The sequence below is a fragment of the Ischnura elegans genome, chromosome 10 (assembly GCF_921293095.1).
Source record: "Ischnura elegans chromosome 10, ioIscEleg1.1, whole genome shotgun sequence".
In the NCBI taxonomy this organism is placed as follows: Eukaryota; Metazoa; Arthropoda; class Insecta; order Odonata; family Coenagrionidae; genus Ischnura; species Ischnura elegans.
In genome coordinates this window covers 91047271-91069529 of record NC_060255.1, presented here as the reverse complement: position 1 = coordinate 91069529, position 22259 = coordinate 91047271, and the positions used below count along the sequence as shown (strand labels likewise).

Sequence of the window (22259 nt, the reverse complement as noted above, 5' to 3'; positions counted from 1 at the left end):
TTTTGAAATGAGTTAGTCATCCTTATTCATCATGCATAGCAAGTCATTTTTGGCTTCTACTTTTCCTCTACTGCTGTCTATATTGGAGTCTATCATTTAACTAACACCCTTCATGATACAAGGTCTCCTGTTAATGTGGAGCTCAAACCACAATGATGATTTACTATTAGGATTTAATTGTTGTAGATAAGGTAAAGCTTTACACACGCTGTGTTTTTATGCACCTTTTCGCTGTTTGCACTCCTGTGAGTTTGTCAATTTTAGATAGAGGGCTCACACATCACCCTGGGTTGGTGAGATTTTGTGCCATACGGTACTGGTCCTCCAGGTGAAAGGTATGGTATGGTTGGAACAGTCCTTAGAGGCGTATTTGAAGGTGCGTGGGTTGATTTTTCTCTAGCATTCAATCTTTGTACCTATACTTGAAACTTTTTTATTAGTTATATTATTCATTATTGGGAGCAGAGGGTGAATAAGGTACGTCATAGAAGCTCGTGTAGCATGTTCTTGTCTTCTGATATACATAGTTGAGGTCCTTAAAGGTAATGTTATGCATCTAAAATTCCATCTTGTGAAGCTCTAACAACTTCTTGGAATTTTGCTCAACAGATTTCAAAGGGATATCATAGCAGTAACCAGTGCTGTTGTGAAATTAATTTTTACTCTTGAATCCAATTTGTTGTTCATAGTTTAGGAATTCACTTGTGGCTTAGCTTTTGTGTATCGCTTCGTCTATGGGAAGTTTTGCATCATAGTTTTTCCATCATTATTTTAAAATTACGCCCATGTTGTTTCTATGCTTTGTCTCCTAACAGAGCTGAAAGTCAATTTTTGAGGAAATTGTTAAAATTCATGATTTTTTGTAAATTTGTCAATTTTAAGTGTGCAGTTTCATGATTGGAAAGATATATTTCTTTTTTGAAATATACATCATCTGTATTATTAGATTATTTTGTCCTTAATTTAGTATTCATAACATAGTAACATCATTATACTTTTTTCTTGAAATTATAATAGAAACTTAATTTCTTTAATGTCCATTTAAGCTTCTAAATTCCTCAATACTAATTCGTAAAGAATTACTTGCAAATGATAAGGAGAATAACCATGGGAGAAATGTTATCAGATAATTTTTAATGAAGTTTAGTAAATCTCAAAATGAGCTATTTCTGGTAAGGAAATGAAGCATGCTTTACTGGTTGCCTATTCTATTTTTTCATTCCATCCTGCTTTTGAAATAAAATAATATGCTCAAACTAACTGTCAGTGTCTCACAGTGTGTTTCCTCCTGTTAATAATGTTACGATTTTAAATCTATGTCTTTTTTGCATGAGGATTTGGATGTATTTATAGTCTGTGATGTCAGTATTTCAAGACTTAGTGTCATTTGGTGGAACTCATCAAAACTTTAAATATATTTAACAAATAAGTCTATTCTCAATGCAGTTGATGAGGTAAACCATTACCTACTGGTAAATCACATAAAATTTGTGCCATATCAAAGCCATGGTTTATTAAGTAATTTATGTAGAATTATGAAGTTATATTTCTTCATTTACAACGATTAGCAAATTCCACCAAGTCATGTTGGAGACTTCTAATTTCATATTCCAAAATCTGAAAATCAGAATTGTTTGGGTGTGGAAGTAGTAATCTTTCAAGAAAATCACAAACCTTAAACTCAATCATTTTGCCTTCAAAGTTGATCTTTCAAGATAGGGAATCAAAATTCCAGAGTGATCAATTATCCTTTTACTTGTGATTGGATATCATTGAATTTATGTAGGGCTTTAATAAACTTTATTCCATTGATTATGATTGGCATCAAATTGAATGCTGTCAGCGTGATGGGAGAATTGCACAGTACGCTTTCTAATGATTTTTAATGGCGTTGTAAATAGTATTAATCTGCCTGACATTGTTGTATTCAAACTTTCTCACTCATAAAAAAAAAACATTCCCATCGTGTGAATTACTTAGACATCAGGACTAAGCAAAACCTGTCAGTTAACCCTAGTTGAAAGCTGTGAGACCACTTTTGATTCAGGATTAACACAGACGTGAGTGAAAACCCTGTCAGTAACTGAACAGTGCCATTATTAGCCTTAACTCACATCCAGTCGAACAAAATTTGTCTCACAATTGAGCCAAGTTAATGTTATCAATGGAAATCTTCAGCTTTTTTGCAGGCTTACTCCTACTCTAGGTAAAATAGTTAATTAAATGATAAAATTTTGGTCATTTTTATTTTTACTGGGTATTTATTGTATCAGAGTGAGGCGAGGCTAGTTTTCTGTAAAAATGTCATCGATTGTTTCTTATTAATAATCCATCTTACATTTTATTGTCTCCATATATGTAGTGCTTTTTCAATAATATAATAAATGATACGTGTGATAATAGGTGAACTGTGGAAAGACTTAACTACAGAAGAAATATTTTTCAGACATTAGTATTACGTATGGCGTAAGAATTATTTTTTTTTAATGCAAGTTATTTTAGCCTATGTTGAAATAAGGATGTGGTGATGATTTCAATTATTGAAGCATGCAGTTATGTAAATAATTTTATATTCATGGCTTACACAGTACGAGTATTACTGGAATGATAAAGCATTTTTGCCTTTACCCTATGATATGAATAATCCTTTATTTAGTGCCTGCAAAGTAAATTCTTGGGGAATAAATAATTTTTAGGTAGACGTTGCTTTACGTATCGTCTCCTGCCTATTTTATGTTTGTACTCGTCTGAAACATAAAGATTCTTAGATTTGCCTTACATAGTGAAAACATTTATTTTGCAATATGAGAATTTTCATCAGTGGGATAGTTCAAATGATATTCTTTTATCTTTTAATATCTGATGCTCTAAACTATCATTTATGAATTTCTCATTTTTATCCTGCTTAAAAACTATCAGCCATCATGATACTTGCTACTTATGGTTATTTTTTTTCTTACCGTGTAAGGGATCAATTTATAGAATTAAATCCATAAATTTTAATATTATAGCCATCAATTAATTGCTGTAAATTTTTTTTTGCTTGGTATTTTGGTGAAAAATTTATTTTGCTTGACTCATTCTTAATTCCTTTATTCAGCTACCATACTCATGTGTTGCCCCAATATAGCAATAAAAAGCGTGTGTACAAATGGTTAATGTTGTCATGGTGTGGCTGAAGATGTGGTTCGAAACGTTGAAATTGGCTTGCCTGGTTATTTTGAAAATTGAGCAGAATTGGATGCATATTTTTTTAGAAGAGCATATTGTTTTCTCTTTATGTTTCTCATATATTTCTAATTTAATCTGTATCTGCCGCCCTCTTTTGGAGGAGGATTTCATTTGAGTTTAGACTATAAATTGTGATAGAGAAACTTCACTCTTAAATATTAGCTCTGATTGATTTTAAACACACAGTGTCCATCAGTTCCTTTAATAGTGTTTTATTTATGGTGATTGTATCTGAATGCATTTGAACACAGCAGTGTCAAAAAAATCCTTTTGGGTAGTCAGCATTACTTTTTTCCAAAGTGATGAAACCACTTATTTTGAGTTACATCAGCCCTTGGTTGATATGCAATCTCATAGTTTTACTCTATAACTAATTTTGGTAACATTCTACCATGGTTTGACATTGATTGAAAGTTAGTTGATATTTAATCAATTTAAGTGAATTTATAATCACTTGTCTCAGGAGTTAATCTTGACTTCCTATTCCTTTGTTTCATTGCCATTCATTTGATAGTTTCTGAGATACATATTGTTAGTCTCTCACCTGCTTGTTTTGTTCGTGATTTTCTTTAGTATTAAATGGATACTCATCCTGTTGTGATGGTTCAAAAATATTTATATTTATTTGCCTATAGTAACTGGAATATAGCAAGTTTATCAGTGGCTGTGGGAATTCTGTCATTTTTGTTTGAAATTTTTGCATTTTCTTATATTGACGAGCAAAGGTTTTAGTGGACAGTGCTGCTGCTTGTTCATTTTTTAAGTTCAGTATTAGTATGTTATGTATCCTTGTGGAGCCATATAATTTTCTCTAATTTTAACCTAATTGTTTATTTCTAAGAAAAAATATTAATTGTAAATTAAAAAATAGTCGTGAGTTGAAGTAATTTGTACAAAATTTCTCTCCTGTCAAATTATTTTTTTACGTTAAACTTTTCTCTTGTTATTTATATTTAATCAGGTATCATACTGATTAATACACTTAAAATTAGTCCCTAAATTAACTATCCTGGATGACTAAATATGTTTTGACAAGATCTGATAATAGTGAGGAATTTTGTTTTCTATTATTAAAATTCGTTGCCTTTAATATTTTTCTGCTTGAAGTGGTTTTCATCCCCATGTGGCCATTGTGGAGAATGTTAATCTTGGAGGTTATACTTTCTTTTTACTTGCATATCCAGAATTTAAAGAAATAGCAGATTTTTTTTCATTTGACTACATAGAAGGTGTTCTCTTGTGAACCATCCTAATAAATGGAGATGAAGCCCATGGTAGATTGTTGCTTCATTTTTCATCTCATTGCTGATTCATAGATTCTCTTTATGTCATCAATTTTGCGCACTGTTTCTTTCATTTGATGCCAGTGTACCTTCTCCTCACTCTCCTCAAGTTGCATACCTCCTATCCTTTCCCACTCAAATCCTGTAGCTCCTTGCCTAAGAGCCTCCACTTGCCTGGCAGCAGATGCTTGGGGTTCCAAATGATGTTGCATATTTTATTGTTCTGGCATCCATTATTACCATACCTCCTCCTCAATCTTCCCGTCATGCTCTCTGGTTGTAGAGGAACGAGAGGCAGGATGCCGAAGGAGTAGTCACTGAACAACCTCTAAGGACTGATCAGCGTAAAAAGGTACGTGGGACATCTTTTGTCTCTGCCAATTTGATCATTTCTTGTGTTTGCTGATAGTTTTCTCTCCCTTCTTTCTCTTATAGTACAAATTGTGGCAATTTTGGCCTGTTGTCTTTGCTGTTTGCTATTAACCTGTCCAATTACAGACAATCTCCTCGGTGTAAGTGGGAAACTGGTGCACAGTAGCATTAATCAAATTGAAGTAAAATCTGATGCTTTCCCAGCGAATATATTCTAAAAAGGCTATTCGGGCTTCCATCCCCGTTGTCTCCCTCCATTCTGCCAGACCGGCTGGAAGCCCGAATAGTCTTTTTCGAATAAATCAAATTATTAACTATCTCTGTGACAGTTAACTGCAACTTTGAACCAACCAAGAGATTTAGAAGGCTTAGGTACCACCCACCCTGTGTCACGAAGCCACCCCTGATGTATGTGAAGGTGGCAGTGAAAATATCTATTTAATTTTGTTGAGTTGTGGTTTTTTGAACATCTAAATTATTATTTTTACCCTAATGGTAATCTTGATAAAATTTAAACATTTTGAAAGAATTGCAGTTTCAATGAATATTGCTACAGCAACACCTTAAAATTATTGTGATTCTTTTTTTATGAAAACTCTTTATTGAATCTGCAAGCACTCACAGAAGTTTCAAAATTTTTCCTCATGTTGCCACACCAATGGGGCTAGGTCCCAGTTATATCAGACACCTTAACCTGATTCTCTGTGGCTGAATTTGCCCACATCTTCAGCATGATCAAAGGTATATCAATGGCATGGTGGGTGAAACCCGTGAACTTGAATAATGGCTTTACTTTTAAAATTTAACGTCGTTGCTCAGGTCCGCACTTTGCAGTGTAGGCTAAAACAAGAACTCATTAACAGTGCTATCAATTTAGTCTAAAGATGCCTGAAGTTATCGCTCACTTATTCAGTGATTCTATCCGAAGGTTGGATTGGATAGGTGAGGATAGAGCTCCTCCATATTAAGTATCTGATTTACAAATTTTAGAGGTGTGTATTTAGGAAGGGGCCAACCCATTTCCCTGTTCTACCTTGTACTTGGAACCTTTTAATTTGGAATTGTTCAAAAGGCATTAACCAGCATTGGAACTAAGGACCCCTTGTTAAGCTTAGAAAGACTACCCACTAGCTCCACAGAAAAATTTGTGTTCATAAGTTTCTCTTCTCCATTCTTTGTGCTGTAATGCTCACTATACATACACTGTTATTGTGAATTTTATCAGCCCTGATTTCCTTTTCGTATGAGGTGTACCAAGAGCTGATGCGCTCTGGGGTAAAGCACTAGTGGCAATTATATGCCAACCCTTTAATCACACTACACTTACATACAATCACAAGCATGATCCCCCCTAGGAGTAGGTATGGGCCTAGGAGTTCCCTTTCCCCTGTTGTTGTGCCAGCTAGTTGTAGCCTAGAGTCCTTTTTATTGACTTGGAATAAAGCATGCTTGAGTTCATTTTGAATATGTAGAGTCACTGTCTGTTGAATGGTATGTTTAACAGAAAACTTAGTGGTTTTAGTATTTACTCTCCAGTAAAGTATTCTCACCAGTCTTTGTGAAGTCATATTTATTAATGTAATTAACCACCAAAGAACCATGTTTTGCTAACAGGTAAGAATAAGCATGCTAAAAGGCTTTAATTTATGCTTTTTTCAGCCATTGAGTCAAGGGATTTTTGGTGTAAAGCATGTCTACTACTTACTCATGGCTTCCTAATAAGTTTCCTGTTGGAAGCATGTTTTTTCTCGACTGTGGTTAAATATGTGACTTGCATTATTGAAAATATTTTAACTTAATTTTCTAGTTTAAATGTTTGTTTTTGCTTCTTAATTAGGAAATGATTAACTCCTTAATTGAATCTCAAGTGAGGGGTAAATTAAAAGTGAAAATCCTACTGTGCGTATCTGGGAAAAACCTCTACTTGCACCATCAAGAAATGTCCTTGGTTTACTGGCTCGTGGCCTGCATTTTAAGTCTCAACAAAAATGGTGTATAGAATTTTAAATTCTTACTTTTCCCTTTCATTTTTTTGAGGTTTCATATTTGATCACTATGACATTCTTGCTTCTGTGCTCATAGTACTTGGATGTGGTAAGTTTTGGTATGTTATTGAGGAAGAAGATGGAGTAATTATTCCATTTTCTGTGCTTATAATGTTTCTATTATGTAAATTTTCAGGTGAAGGGTTCTTCAAAGTATTGTCTTTTCCTGCTTTCCATATGTTATAGATTAATACCATCTATCATTTACATTTGTAATCATTAGTGATTCATAGATTTTCATGTAGTTTTGCTGTTGATGGTTCTCAATATTTTCCTGTTTTGGGTGCAGTTATGTATAGACAATGGTCAGTTGGGCAGTTTTTTTGTTAGTATGACATTGTATACAAGAGTAGGCTACATTAATCTTCAGTGTCACTTAAGGAGAAGAAACCAAATTTTTAGCCTCATCAATTCTTGAAATTTATATCTTTCAATGAGAAAACCTTGAAGTAAATCTTCGTTTCATTCTGAAAGCATAAGGAATGTAAGTCAAAAACTGTGAGCCATTCGTATACTCTCATTTTGAGTAGTTTTTTATAGCTAATTGTACACAATAACTTATATTCGTTTCTCTGATTCAAGGAATTATTAATTAATATATTCCAATGCTAGGTGATCGATTTTCAGAGAGCACTTAAGAGTCTAAAAGTTTATTGTAAATTAATAATTTACCCCTTTGAAAATACCTTTTATTAGTAGTTATGACTTAGTGTTTTCTGTTATGACTGGAATTACTTAAGTTTGTTATTTCATCGCAACCATTGAAAATAAAAGTTAGCTGGACCAGTGTTGAAAATCCATGTATACTTAGATACATCCTGTGTGAGAAAATTTCGTGGTTGAATTAGGCTTTACATCATTACAATTAGAAGTGCATTGTTAAGTAAGAAAAAATTGCACAATACTAACATTTTTATTCAATTCATTCCACAAAGTAATATTTGAATCATAAGATTTTATCTGTCCACGATAATTGTCTATCAATGTTGAAGATTACCTCATAAATATACTAAGCTCCAATGCATAAAAATACTAAGCTCCAATAGCATGTGGCCAACACGCTTGACATTTTATGCCAATTTCATTATAATAGATAATTGTTTGTATAACATTGATGTTCACTCCAGCCATGTTCTTGTGGATGTGGAAACATTGAAGAGATGAGAAAATTGATTAACAAACAAAGATATTAGTTTTGAGTACATTTTTTTTCTGAAGAGAAGTGTAGGATCTATTTACTATTTTTTCCACCTATTGAAGAATTGATATTTTTGGCTTGGTCCGTATACTTACACAGGTTAGTGTTGTTTTAATGGTTTGGTTTTGGAAAACATTCCTTTTTATCTCAAAGGAGGACGTAAGCGATGATGAAGGAGGACACCTGGGCGATGGTGCTACAGTTGATGACCCAGCTGTGACCAGCCAGCCCACCTCCTCGGGAGGCATCGAGGGGACAAATCCTTTTGCAATGCCTCCACCCCCATCTGCAACCAATGAGACTACGTCACTTAATCCAGCTGACAAAGTAACTTATACTCCAGGTATGACTTTGAGGTTTCTTTTGATTTTAATCAATAATAATAAATTTCATCTTCCCAAAACCATGCTTACAGTATTAGAGTCTTCAGATTTTAAATAAAATATTTATAAATTAAGTCATTTTTTTACAAAAAGAAAATTATTGCATCGTTAAAAACAAAAACAATATTTACAGATGAAAAATACATAATCACAATGAGATATTTTTTCCAATCATTTTTGACATGTCCGACATTTATGTACTCCTCATTCGAGTTGCACAATTATGTACCTAAAAGTTTCTTCACTCAAAATTTGAAATTTTTTATACTATTGATGCATCATATTGGCAACCCTTGGGTTTTGGTCCCTTGGAGCCTGATTAAATTTGAGTGCAAATTTGGAGTAAGGCATCATGATCCCTTGTGCAATGATTATAAAAATAAGTAGTTTTTAGACACTCCGTTAAGTTTGATTTAACAAACAATATAACAGCTATTAAGTAAAGAAATGAAAGAGGAAGGATGTTTAGACTTCTGAATAAGGGATGGTGTGGTGCAAATGTGATGAGTAGAACAGTCTAGTCACTTGATAATACTGTAAAAACTCATGTAAGAGACACACCTTTTTTCCCAGAAATTGCATCCGAAAATGGGATGCATGTCTTACTCTCTGAATTTCTTATCTTCCCCTCTCCGGTCACAAGTCCAAAGGGAAACTAAGTGGCCTTGGTTTTCAAAGTGAGTCGGTCATCTAAAACCCTAGGTCAAAAACAAGCACCTGGCAGGAGTTTTTTTCCTTAGTGACATAATTTTAGAGTGCTCAAATATTATTACTTCTACATATTTTACGCTTTTAGATTTTTAAATGACAATATCTATTTTTCACAATTAAATGAAAAGTGAAAATTTTCAAGTGCGCGAAAATGCGATGGCTAAGTATGAATGCTGGGAAAAGCTGTCATTCTAGTTCCGGTGGCCGCTTTGTAAGGCGACCTTGATGTGAGGCTATGAGCACCACTAAGATGCAGGCTGCTCGCAGGTATCACTTGGCTTAAATCAGGATTATTAATACCTTATCAAACGAAGGAAACTTTCCAACCATAGGCAATTTTAAAAGGTGTTTATTAAGAGATGTTTCCCTGAGCTCATGCCTCATGCATGCATAGGTAATCTCAGACGATGTAAAACTCCTGACTACTCTATGACTCATCTAGGTCCCTGCGATGTCACGTGGAGTGGCATCCCACGGGCACCCATCTGGCCTTTTTCAAGTGAGGTTAAAATTGACCATTAACATTCGTCTAAACTGGGATTTCTAAAACCAAATACATAACTTGTCCATTGTGAATACGCTAATGGTGGGTAGTGAATCGCAATCAATGCCTTTGGTTTCTTTGAGGAAGGAAACTATTCTATCCTCATTCCGTACTGTGAGTGATACATAGTACATAGATGCCTTAAGCAGTGAATGGATTAGATCTTAGGTTTTTGAGGGCAATGCACTGATAGCTCCCCAGTTCCTTAAATTTAGAAGGAACGGGTTCAAATCCATGCTTTTGATTGAACCTTGACTGTCTGCTATAAGCACTTAAAACTGTCATCGCCTGAAATATTTGAAGACTTTCTCAATGAGTAGCAATGACTAAAACTTACTATCAATTCTCATCATTAACTTTGGTGCATGTAGACTTTAATCGTCATACTATCAACAGTCTTTCGAAATAATGTCGCCCTCTTCATGAAATAACTGTTTCAGTCTTGTGGTGTTCTGAATTTTTCTTAAATGAAAATATAAATTAAGTGTGATAAAATATACTCATTACAATTTCCTAAGATTTATTGCTGAGACAAGCTTTGATGTTGTTGGAATCATTTTAATTGGATGGCTGCAATTGAAATCATTAGATGCTCCTTTTTTGATGTTACCTTGTTAAACATTGGTCAGAATTTAAATGAAGTTTTTTCACTTTATTTTTTCTGGCTAACCCATCTCCCTGAAGTCATTGTCACTGATATCCTCTTCCTTCCCTGCCCCACTGCTGACGTACTAATTGTTAGTACAATCTAATTTTTGTGCTAATTACATTTGGTTCCTCATTATTTTTTCCCATAATTGCCATCATTGATGTACGAGTTCTGGAATCTCATGTTAATTGCTCCAATTTATTGCTTATTTTTTTCCATGAAATTATCCTAACTTATTGTAGTACTACGTACTAATTTTATAGCCATTAATGCAACAGAATGGAAATAATTAAATTTGAATGGGTGATGATGTGATTATGTCCCATGCATACACTGACTGTTCCCCTCCCCCCATCTTGATTCTTTTGCCCAGTTCACCATGCGTCCTCTCAGCCATCGCGATACTGATTACACTCCTCTCTCCTCTCTGCCCGCCCCGTGGCGTAGGCATGTCGGAGCGAGGGTCTCCCAGTCACATCCCGATGGCCTCGGCGGCTCAGCAGCCCAAGCAGTGGTAGGGTTCAAAGTGAGAATGTGTTTGAGAAGACGACTTGGAGAAGAGTGCTAGTGCTGCCAATCCCAACGACAAATCAAGTCTGTCAAGAAATCACCTTACCACGTGCCATCGACAATTTTTCGAGGATAGGTTCGTTACAATCTCCTCTATCAGTGTGCCCTAATGAAAAAGAAAAAAACTATTGTATATCTGTCTTACTACTGATTGTACATGAGTGTAAGGTATTGTTAATTCTGGAGAAAACTTAAATTAGTGATTTAGAGATTATTTATTTACTAAATCATTCCTTGGAAAAAGAGATAGCATGTTGTAATGGTTGGGCATCGGTTTGGGAAAGAGCCGATTTGAAGGCCTGATGTTGATTTATTTCGTTATTATTAGTGGGTTGGTGAGCTGGGTGTCTTGTAAAGAGGATTGTTACAGTTGGGTGACTTTTGTGGGGTGCAACAATTTGTCTGCCACGTAGGTGTGAGTTTATGAGGTGAATGTGTGTAGGTGGTGGCCTAGTCAATTTACTTGATATGCACATTGTGGTTATGTAAATTGTGTAACACCCATTAAGGAACTAATTCATTAGGGCAAAACAATTTTCCCTCCATATTGTGCTGTAATAATTGATTTTAGTGATTATCCATGTACAGGTACATGAAGTTGATTTTGGGCACAAAATGGTTGATAGATTGCAGTAGCCCTAATTGTACACCAGTGTTGTATGTATGTTTTTTTGCAAGACACCCCGTGATTGTGGAGAGTGTGTGGAAACTTCCTTTGACAATGTATAGTATTATATTGTTACAATGAAAAGGTATTCTATTTCTAATCAAATGCATATATAAATATTCATAGATCCCTCTCTATTGAGTGTACAAGATTTTGATGCATTGGAGGGAACCAGTGAGCTATGATCTGAGTATCTCCTTTTCTCTATTATCTCTGCCGTTTCAAAAGAATAACGCCCAATTAAAGGTATGAAAAAGATCCGTACCATTTCAAAACTATAATATAAATATACATATATATATATATGAGTGACATTCCATCGTGACTACTAAACAACAGGATTTTTAAGGTATCACTGGGCAGGTTACTTATTAAAACAGTAGATTTGCTGGTTTGCAAGAATCAATACTCATCTTGAAAATATATTATGACCTTGTAAAAAATAATCGATTTTGCCATCACCTATCAGATTAAAGAATGTAACTGGTGTTGTGTTACAACTTTTCACAATATTTAATCATTAATATATCACCAGCACACTATCATATGAATTGAACACCACATGATTACTATGTAATGAAACTTGTATAAAGATATTAGGGTATGTCATTGCTAGTGCATTAAAATTACCCTGATGTTTAATTGTCATGTAGATTATGTTGTTGATGGTTGCTTTTTGAAGTGGTGAGGACAGCTATCTGCTTACGGACTCTTCCACCAAATTATTGTAAATAAATAAGTCTTAGTCTGTTTCAATTCTTTTGTTGCCGTTGTGTGTGTTCCTACCAAAGAGGTCATAAGATGCTAGAAACATTTTTGAAGGCAGTTGCCAATTCTGCTGTTGTATTTGGTGCACCCTACATAAATGCAAGAACTGTTAGAGAGAGCTAGCTATTGTTATGGAGAGGAATTTGAAATTTAAGTGATAATTTTGGTTTTTTAATACTGTGTTAGGAATTCTTACAATAGCGTGAAATGCTCTCTACTGTATTCAATTCGATTAGCCTCCAATCTTTTAATATTAAGATTTACTTGCAAGTTATTTTATTTAATTTTTGGTGTGGTTACCTTTAACCACAGTTCCCTCCAATCCTTTTTTTCTGAGTTATTTTTACACAAGCATGAGGTTCATATCTGGTATACCCAAGGTGTTTTACTTAAGATTATGAGATCATAGGGAGTATTTCTCTTGTTACAGTTGTCTCATAAATGGAATAATAAAAAAGAATTGAGACAGTGATGTCAATTTTCCATCCATTTCAAGGCATAGATTTTATCTTCTAATTGATATTAATATTTTCCAATAGATTGCATGCATCCAAAATGCCTACTTTTTTCTTTTTTTCCTGGAAGTGGAAGGAAGGAAGGAAGGAAGTGGAAGGTTTTCAATTGGAAGATCCCAATTTCTCAAGAAAAAGAATGGTTAATATGGAATGTTATTTAATTTAATGTTTCAAAGATTCATTGCTTTTGAGGGTCATATTAGTACAATTGCTGTAGTACATTTTGGTGCAAGATCAATTACACTTCACACTCCTCCAAAGTTATGAAATTCATGAGTGATGGGAGAATTAAAAACAATTGATCATATTATTTTCAATTATAGATTCCATCAGCTGAATCCATTGGTGTTTCAGTTATGGGCTAATTAAGCAATGATATCAAAATTTCAGAACCTACATTATTTATGTTTGGTAAATTTAGTCTCTCAGAGCAAATGAATCTCATGTGTCTTCATTGATAATGTGGTAAAGGCGCCCTTGGTGCAATTTTTCTTTGGGCAAACTCAGTTGATTTTAATGTTTTTGGTTTATCATCCCTTTGGTTAGCAGTGTAATGTGAATTGTTTACCTGTCAAAGTAATTGAAGTCACTGAGATAGGCTACCCTTGATTTTATTTGCAGGAATTTGTTATGCATTAGTAAGAGTTATTGGAGTTATTAGGAACTGTCATTGAATTGGGAGAGTAAAATGTAAATAAAGCTACTGGAACCTCATATCACCAAATCCTCCATCTGTAACTCTGTTACTAAAAATGGTTGCAGGATCATGTGTTTTCAAATAATATTATGGTGTGAAATTTGACATTCCATGTGTCATAATTACCTTCTTTGTGATTACCCCACCCAAAATATTAGAAAGGTTTGTTTGTTGATCTTTTGGAAACAGATGAATATTATCTTAAACTTTAAAATTGAAGTTGTATATTTATTGACCCTTGTTCTGTTATTGGGGACCATGTTATTGAGTAATGCATGCTTTGGCTGTCCATTTTATATTTCTAAATGTCCTGATATGGTAAGTGGTTTTCTCAGTTTTTGGTGGCTAAAATTTTGTTGCTTTTATAAATGTTTCATTGGCAGCACTCGGTGGGAGTATTTATAAATTTTCATGTTGTACTCATTTTGAATAGCTTTTTGTAGGTCCATTTCTGTCATAGTCTTATGTCTTGTAATTCATCAATGTCTATTGTGTTTTTTAAAGTTATTTTTACTGAATATCTACGGTTTTCAGAGTTAAATGTTATTCTTAATTGTTAGTTATGAATTACCATATGAGACTAACAATTCCATGGATAATTTATAATGGCTGGCATTTTTTGAGTCCCTCAGTAATTTTTGTCAGTAGTCCTTTTTATGATTTTTCCCTTTAATTTGTTCCCGGTTATCATTATTAACTTTTGTCTACCAACAGTGAATGTGGCCCTCAACCCATTTTATGTCAACTGTTTACACTCCTTATTAATTATAACTATTTGGTCTATTTATTCTTTTTGCTTTTAGTAATATATGTACTGTTTATATGTATGTAGTTCTTCTTTAACTCCTCTGGAGTTTTAACATGGATTTAAATATACAAACTAGTCAGCCTCCATCCAATTTGTTTATTTTGTATTTTTTCTTGTTCATTTGATAATCAAGCTTGAAGTTTCTCACCTAAGTTTTTTTTATAATTTTGCTTAATATGTGTTTTTTTGGTATAAGTGTTGTATGCTCTTTGTAAATAGCATCAATAATTATTTTGAAAACATATTCGATTGCAAAGGTGCATCTATCAGTCACCATGCCTATAATTTCCATTCATTAATTGTTGGATTTGAATGGCTAATGTTATTACCTGCTTAGCCTATTGTTCATATAGCCATGTGCTATCACTAAGTAAAATTACATATGTATTTGGGCATAGCTTTGATTGTTTTTTTATAACTGGGTCCGTGTTCCATTCATGGCTGACCTGAAATAGGTGGATGCATCACTATTGCTGGTCTAAATCTATTTCTGGTGATGTTAATGGTTTTGCCCCATGTTTTACAATTGCCAATCTATTTAAAAAATTGTACAATAGGAAAGTGTGATATTGCTTTTAAATATTTCATAGCACTTCCTTTATTTTAATTCACTCATAATTTTTATTTTTCTTAAAAATTCATGTGTTTAAGGCTTAATCCTGATACGTATCAGTAGTTAATTATTGTCAACTTCTCTAAAAAGCAAAAAATATGTAACATGACCTTTTTATTGTCCATTTCTGTAATGTTAAATAACAGCTTGGACTAAAACAACATTTAAGACATAGCCTATAAGTACATTGATATTTTCATCTCTTGCAGTATACCAATGTGGAGCCCTAGCATTAAGCCTATCAGGTATAAAATATCTGAAGTTACAGTATGCATCAATAATAGCTTTTTGGGCATCATGCAGGGTTGCTCCCCATGCGTCCTCTAATGGCTGATATCTAAAAGAGTTAGGGTGATTTTTTACTGCAATGTTGTCAATATGAGTATTTTTAATGGACATAAAATATTGTATAATAATGAACCTAATTACCATCGTCCAGCCGTAAGTCAGGAGTCAATGTGATTTTTCTGCATAAAAATTATGCACAAGGGTATATGACGTGCACAGAAAGACGTTAGCTAAAGAAATGTATTCACCTTTTCTTTTGGCTTCACTTAGTCAATGCTGCACTGCACGTAAGTTATCAGTTTCTGCTGGGAAGCATATCCAAATCAGCCACCGAGTCCACAATTTTGATTCGAGCCAAAGGATTTTTGTTTGGTGTGTCATGCATTGTTTGGTTTGCGGGACTATTCCCTTATAGACTGCATCAATTTTATTTTATTAGCTTTGAGATTTTCACTGTACCTTTGGACCTGCTCCTTCATTATCATCCCAACATACAGGGTCTTACTGTGAGTTAATTTTCTGAATTAAGTAGCCCATTCATTTGCGCAGCAGAGCATTTTGCAATAAGTGGCACAATCCCACTGCTGGAGTGCACAAAGCAATCACATCCCAGGTACGAAAATGGCATGTACATCATCTCTGAGCTGGAGAAAAAATATTGAACTTTTCCACTGCTCTTTCACTGAGCCCTGTGGATGTTATAAGTGCCCTTGTGAATGTTCAGTGTCCTGCAGATCGTTAGCCCTGCAAATTTTTCAACATGATATTTGTCAGGTGGTTCGTTTTCCTGTCTTCCAAAATGTCTGTACCCGAGGTAGCTTGGTGTCTCAATATTTGAAGGGCATTGTGATCTCACTGGGGCGAAAGGTCTCCTAATGCATAGCCTCTGCTATCAAGTCACTCTTCAGTCATATTACGTGTTAGGCTAAGCCAGGAAAATACTAGTCGCTGTGAGCAAGTGCTGGCATTTGTATAAATTTACACTTTTCACTCAGTATTCTAAATTATGCCATGAGTAATGGAAACTTTTTTGAGGCTTAGACTTATTGCTAGCTTCGTTAGTTTCAAACTGGCAGCTTAGAACACAAATCATGTTTGTATTTCATCTCAATACTCTTAGCTGAGACATGAAGTCCATTAATGCTTGCTGATTGCTAATTTTTCATGGGGTCAACACCAAAGTTGCATAATGCAGTTTTTTATTCGCAGCAATAGTTTTTTTAATTCATTTGGTATTTTCATACAACATTATGCTGTTGCTTTAATTTAACTGAGAGCTGTGTCTCCTCTGCCATCGAAGTGCATGGTAAAACTGCCTTTCACAAGCCCTCTGGTGTTATGATATTTTCATGTGACTAGTAGATCATGTAACTCGAGCTCAGAAAGTTTTGATGTTGGAAGTCCAGGAACTAAGTAGACTTGTCATAATTCCAGTTAAGAGATTTGTCTAAAGAATGGTTAAATAAGTGTCTTATGTATGATAATATTAAGTAAGAAAATAAGAATTGAGTAATGTCACTCATAAAAATGCTATTTGTTATTACTTAGATTATGCAATGGATAACAGACAAGTATTGGAAAAATTGAATGGTTGTTGTGTTTCCCTTATTTTTGTTCATGTCTCCGCTCCTTATCAAAATCTTAATGTAAATGACAATTTTCACTGCTCTGTGAAAGTTAAATCTAATAAAAATTTATTTTTTTCTGCTATCCAAATCCATGTCTTAACAGTTGTGTCGTAAAACAGATTCTTCCTTCCTTACCTTAGTTTTTCTTCGTGTTGGTCCATCCATATTCAATGAGGTAATGATAAATGTTTGGTATCAACAATTTGAGATGATATATTATACAGGAGTTTGAGACAAATGGAAAAATAATATTTTTCTGATACTAATATGTATAGTGAAAATTCATGATGCAAACAGTTGGTGAAGTCATGAATTATGTTATGGAATATTTAGGCTATACTCCTTGGTAGTGTGGTGTTCATTAATGCATAAAAAATTCTGTGCCAGTCATTTTACGAACATGGAAATACGTTATAGTAGTGAACTTAATTACTTCTTTCCCATTTATCTATATAAAAAAATGGGTAAATATTTTTCTGGGTAGAAAAATATTCTTAGACAGGGCATTCGTTTTGCATTTTTTGGACCAAGCAAATCTGTTAGCCCACAGCAAAGGTGTTATTTGATTCAGTGGAGTAGCTAGGAATATGCTTTGGGGATGGATGGGATGATCTGGAGTGGTGACCTCCCAGGCAACAGGGGGAATTTTTTGAAAAATGACATGCTTGAAAATACATTTTGCATCATTTTTACTCTAAAAATTTAACTTAAAGCTGATGCCGTTTTTAAATTTCAAAACTAGACTATAGTTTTAAGTATCGTTTTAATTTCTCCAAGGCTTTTGGGGGGGGGATCTATCCCATCCCCCCCATAGTTACACCACTGATTTGGTTAACAGATACAGTGTGGTAAAAAATGTATTTTTTTAGCCATCACCCTACATGGAAGAGCATTACACAAACAAAGTAAGAACACATAGGAATAAATTATACTACAGGCAAATTGACTTTATTAATCTCAGTTGAACTATATGATCTCAATTTTTATTGAACCGCTGCAATTAAGATAGGGTTCTTTAGGAACAACTGACGTATTAGTCATCTAATGTAGCCAGGTAAAAATTGGGATAAAATATGTCACAATCAACAATCAAGGATTCTAAAAACTGAGGTCTGGCCAGTGTTTGGTAATGGGTCATACTTTCTTTGCCTGAGTGAGAATCAAAATTTATAAAAAATCGATGAGTGAAAATGCCTTAACCCAGGAAAGGATGCACGGAGTGTTAATGACGCCCCATGGTTCTTCTTTGACCCATTGTATCTACAGTGTTGTTAGTTCGTATACCTTCAGGTCTCATACAGTTTGACAAAATACTGCCAGTATCCCATAAAATTTGCTTTCCGCTTCGGGATCAGAATGAGTTTCCTGGGCTGTCACCTACACCCCATGCACCCTTCCACGTTCCTCTTCCGAGCCATAGGACTTCCCCTGAGCTTTTTCCTTTCATGAGAGCTAATATTTTTTTTTTTCTCCTTCAGAACATAAAGAGCATTACATTCAGCATTTTTAGTAAGACATTTCATGCCTTGTAACCCAAAGTTGTATAGTTAACATCAAATATGTTGCCGAATGTCAAATAACGTACGTAGAAAACTTCAGTTGAATACATTTATCCCATTATCAATTTTATGTTAATAGTGTAAAAGTAAATATTTATAATGAATCTAATTCAGTGGACCTATGTATTGAATAAATAACACAACATACCTGTATCATTCCAAGTAAAGAGAAAAAAAATATTTTCTTTGGCACGTTGATGACACTCCACGCGCCTTACGTTACATTTCGCTGCATGCCCTATCCCGGGTTAATATGTATTATTCAGACACTTTATCAAAGAATAGAAGAATCAAAAGTATAGCCTTTATGTGCATACTATTGCAATTCTACTAAATACTGCACCCCTAAGTTTCTTCATATCCGAAGCAAGTTCTATTACTTCCCTGGGGCTCTTTTTCCCTATATCCTTCTTGATTTGTCCTAGGCACCTGTCCCTTGGTCTTCCTCTTGTGAATCCTCCGTCAATTTTTCCTTCCTTTATATTTCCCACATAACTGCTTTGTCTCATTACGTGGCCAATCCACAGTGTTCTTCTTTGACATACATGGTATCCATGGTTTCCTTTCTTCTCCTGTTCTTCTAAATGTCTCCTCATTTCTCTCCCTATTCATCCATTTTATCTTCAGCATTCTTCTCCAGCACCTGGTGTCGAAGGTCTCTATTATTTCATGATCACTTTTTGCGATTGTCCAAGCTTCTAAACCAGTGGTTCCCCACCCTTAATGTCTAGCAACCCACCTTTTAATTTTTTCCATTTTCGCGACCCACCCCTACCCCACCCATGATTACACACACACATACTAATACGTATGTATGCATATTGTGCACTTAATTGGTATTTATATACATTTGGTCAATCTTATGAAATGGAAACATACTTAGTATAAAAACTTAAGGATATGGGTAATGTAAATAAACAGTTAAATTTGGTACATTTTCAAGAGCCACGCCGCGACCCACTGGTTGGGAAACACTGTTCTAAACCATGGAGTTCCACTTCCCACACGAATGTTTTCATGCACTGTGTCCTGATCTCCATCTTATGCTCTTCAAGCATAGTAGCAGCCTCTGCCATGAACGCCGCTTTAGCTTGGGCTATTTGAAGCTTGACATCTGCTGTGCCTCTACCTCCCCAGGTAATGGTGCTCCCAAGGTAAGTGAAGGACTAATTGCTCCAATTTCTCTCCTTGCGGCAAATGTTGGCCTCAGTTTAATCTCTTTCTCATATACTCTCTCAGTACATACCTTGGTTTTCTTCCTATTTATTTTCATATTGTATTCCTTAAATACTTTTTCAATTTTGGTGATCAAGTCCTGCAGGTCTTCCTCATGCCTGCAATGGTTGTAATATCATCTGCAAATCGTAGCATGTTTATTTGTTTTCCATTCACCTTGATTCTTTGCTCTTTTACGTCTTTAATCGCCTCTTCCATGCCCAAAGAGAGTGCTGGTGATAAGTTACATCCTTGCCAGACCCATTTGCTAATTTCCACTGTATTTTCTTTATCCTTGAGTGCAGGTATTGGCCACCTGGTCCCTGTAGAGCTGGTAGATGATTCTTATGTCATTGTAGTCATCAAAGTGTCTCAATCTTATTGAACGTCTTATTCTATTTGACATTATCAAATGCCTTTTTCAAGTCCGCGAAGGCTTCATACAGCAGCTTGCTTACGTAGATGATTTTCTCAACCATTGGTCTCAGGCATAGAAATCCCTCCCTTGTTCCTCTGTCCTTCCCAAATCCAAATTGGTTTTTTGCCAAGTTTTCTTTGATTCATCTTCCTATTATACGAGTGAGGCTAATTGTTTGGAGCTCCTCACATTTGTCAGCCCTTTTCTTTTTGATATGATCACCATTATGCTCCTTTTGAAGTCTTCTGGCAGCTTTCAGAATCTGTAGCTGTGTAAAATTATTTCATACTGTACATCTTGCAATTTCTCACATAGTGCTTCGATTATTTCTCCTCTGATTATATCTTCTCCAGGCACTTTTCCATTCTATAAGTCACTAATGGGTGTCTCGAATTCTCTACTTCGTATTCCTGGACCACAATTGAGCTCCTGCACTTTGTCATCTGGTAGGTACTGCTTCTTTGTGGGGTTGCAGGCCTTGATATAGTTCCACTTACTGTTTCCATGTATTGCTGATGTCTTATCATGCTTCAACAGTTTCCCATGTGAATCTCCAATGTTTTCACTCTTGGTTCCCTGCATACGAAGGCTCTTTTGATTAGCCTGCGGATGCTGTATCTAAGTTGCCCTTCATCATATTTTCATTAATATCCTCGCAGCCGCTCATTATCCATTTCTCTTTGGATTTACTTGACTCTGGGATGGCATACTTCCTCAAACTCCTTTAGAGTCTTCATTTTCATTCCTTTTGTTCTCATACTTCCTCCTCCTCTATGAGAGATGCAGAGGCAGATCCAGAGAGTGGCTAGGGCCCCCCCTTGGGTATTCAATTTACACCAGATAAAACTGTAATTTTGTTTTGATTCCTTCTGCTGGAACGTTAACCCTCTTGTCCCCATCCTGGATCCACTGTTGCTATGATGTGTTCAGTAATTCATGGTTTCTTAATTTTTACAGGCCTACTTGCAAGTTGTTCCCTTGCTACCTCTGTGATAGTTTTCTTAAGGTTATTTCATCTCTCTTCCCCACTTCGGTTTGCCCCCTAAGCTATTTCCAGCTTATCATCAATGGAAGGTGTGAACTTTTGCTCTGTTCCTCTTCCTGTGGCTTCAGATTCCATCTATGTTATCGTTTCGTCCTTTTCACCTTCTTGTATCTCACAATCAGTCGACCATTACCACTAGGTTGTGGTCACTGTTCATATCTGCTCTATAATGAGGCCTGCATTGTGTTATATTTCAATGGTTTGCATTTCACTCCTACTGCATGTATCCAAATTTAGCCTGCTCATCTCCATCTTCAAGTTCTCCTATTTCCTACTCATCCTGAATGATCTCATGTTACATGTCCCAATCCTACATCAGACTCCCTTGGCAAGTGAATCCTTCCCAGTAGTCCCCACCCAGACATCTTATTGGGGGGGCAATTTATTTGGAAGAATGCCATCACGTCATATTGAATACAAAGTTGCATCACAGGTAAGGTAATGTGGTGGTTTTCCATTGCCTTCCACATCGAACTACTGACTGATTCTGTGAAGTTCACTCTCCCCGGAAATTATACCAATTGATTCCATAGTAATGGTCTAGATTTTCACCATCAATCACTCTGGTATCAGGCTAATCGAACCCATAGTTGTGAGAAAATGCTGTGATGATCGATAGATCATTAATACTCAAAAGTGTAATTTGTCTCACCAAAACAATTTTTTCTGCCGATTTGTATGAAATTGATATGTACCGTGAAATTTTAACCGATTCCACAATACCAGCATTTTTACTTGTGAATCGATGGATGTCACAAATTAAAGATCACGGATTTATAGCAGCCGATAAGTTTGAGGAGCGTGGAAGCTGGCGGCGATGTAACAATATGTTTTTTCCCCTGGTGAAATAACTATAGCTCGTAAATAAGTTATGCCAAAAATGAAGATGAAGTATATATCTAGGATATGTTTCAATTTTCACTTTCTGTAAAAAGCACTCATTTCTGCGCGTGGTATCCGTATCATTTTAAGCATTCAAAATACGCTTTTTAATTTTTCCCGCGTCTGCTACAAGTGGCAAGTGAAATTCAAAACATCGAGAGATCGAATAT

The 22259-nt window shown here is 35.1% G+C and overlaps 1 protein-coding gene across 3 annotated transcripts in view; it reads left to right on the top strand.

The window, feature by feature from the left end:
- The window catches only part of LOC124167000 (dnaJ homolog subfamily C member 5), a 30068-nt gene extending 13010 nt beyond the window's left edge, over window positions 1-17058 (top strand). The window contains exons 6-8 of one of the 3 annotated variants that reach the window (XM_046544757.1): window positions 4798-4866; window positions 8283-8472; window positions 10864-17058. In XM_046544757.1, the coding sequence (XP_046400713.1) occupies window positions 4798-4866; window positions 8283-8472; window positions 10864-10934 (330 nt within the window). In that variant the 3' untranslated portion in view covers window positions 10935-17058. Of the gene's footprint in view, window positions 1-4797; window positions 4867-8282; window positions 8473-10789 lie in introns of all 3 variants that reach the window. The other 2 variants (XM_046544758.1, XM_046544759.1) reach the window with 2 other exon arrangements.
- Window positions 17059-22259: the final 5201 nt, after the last annotated feature.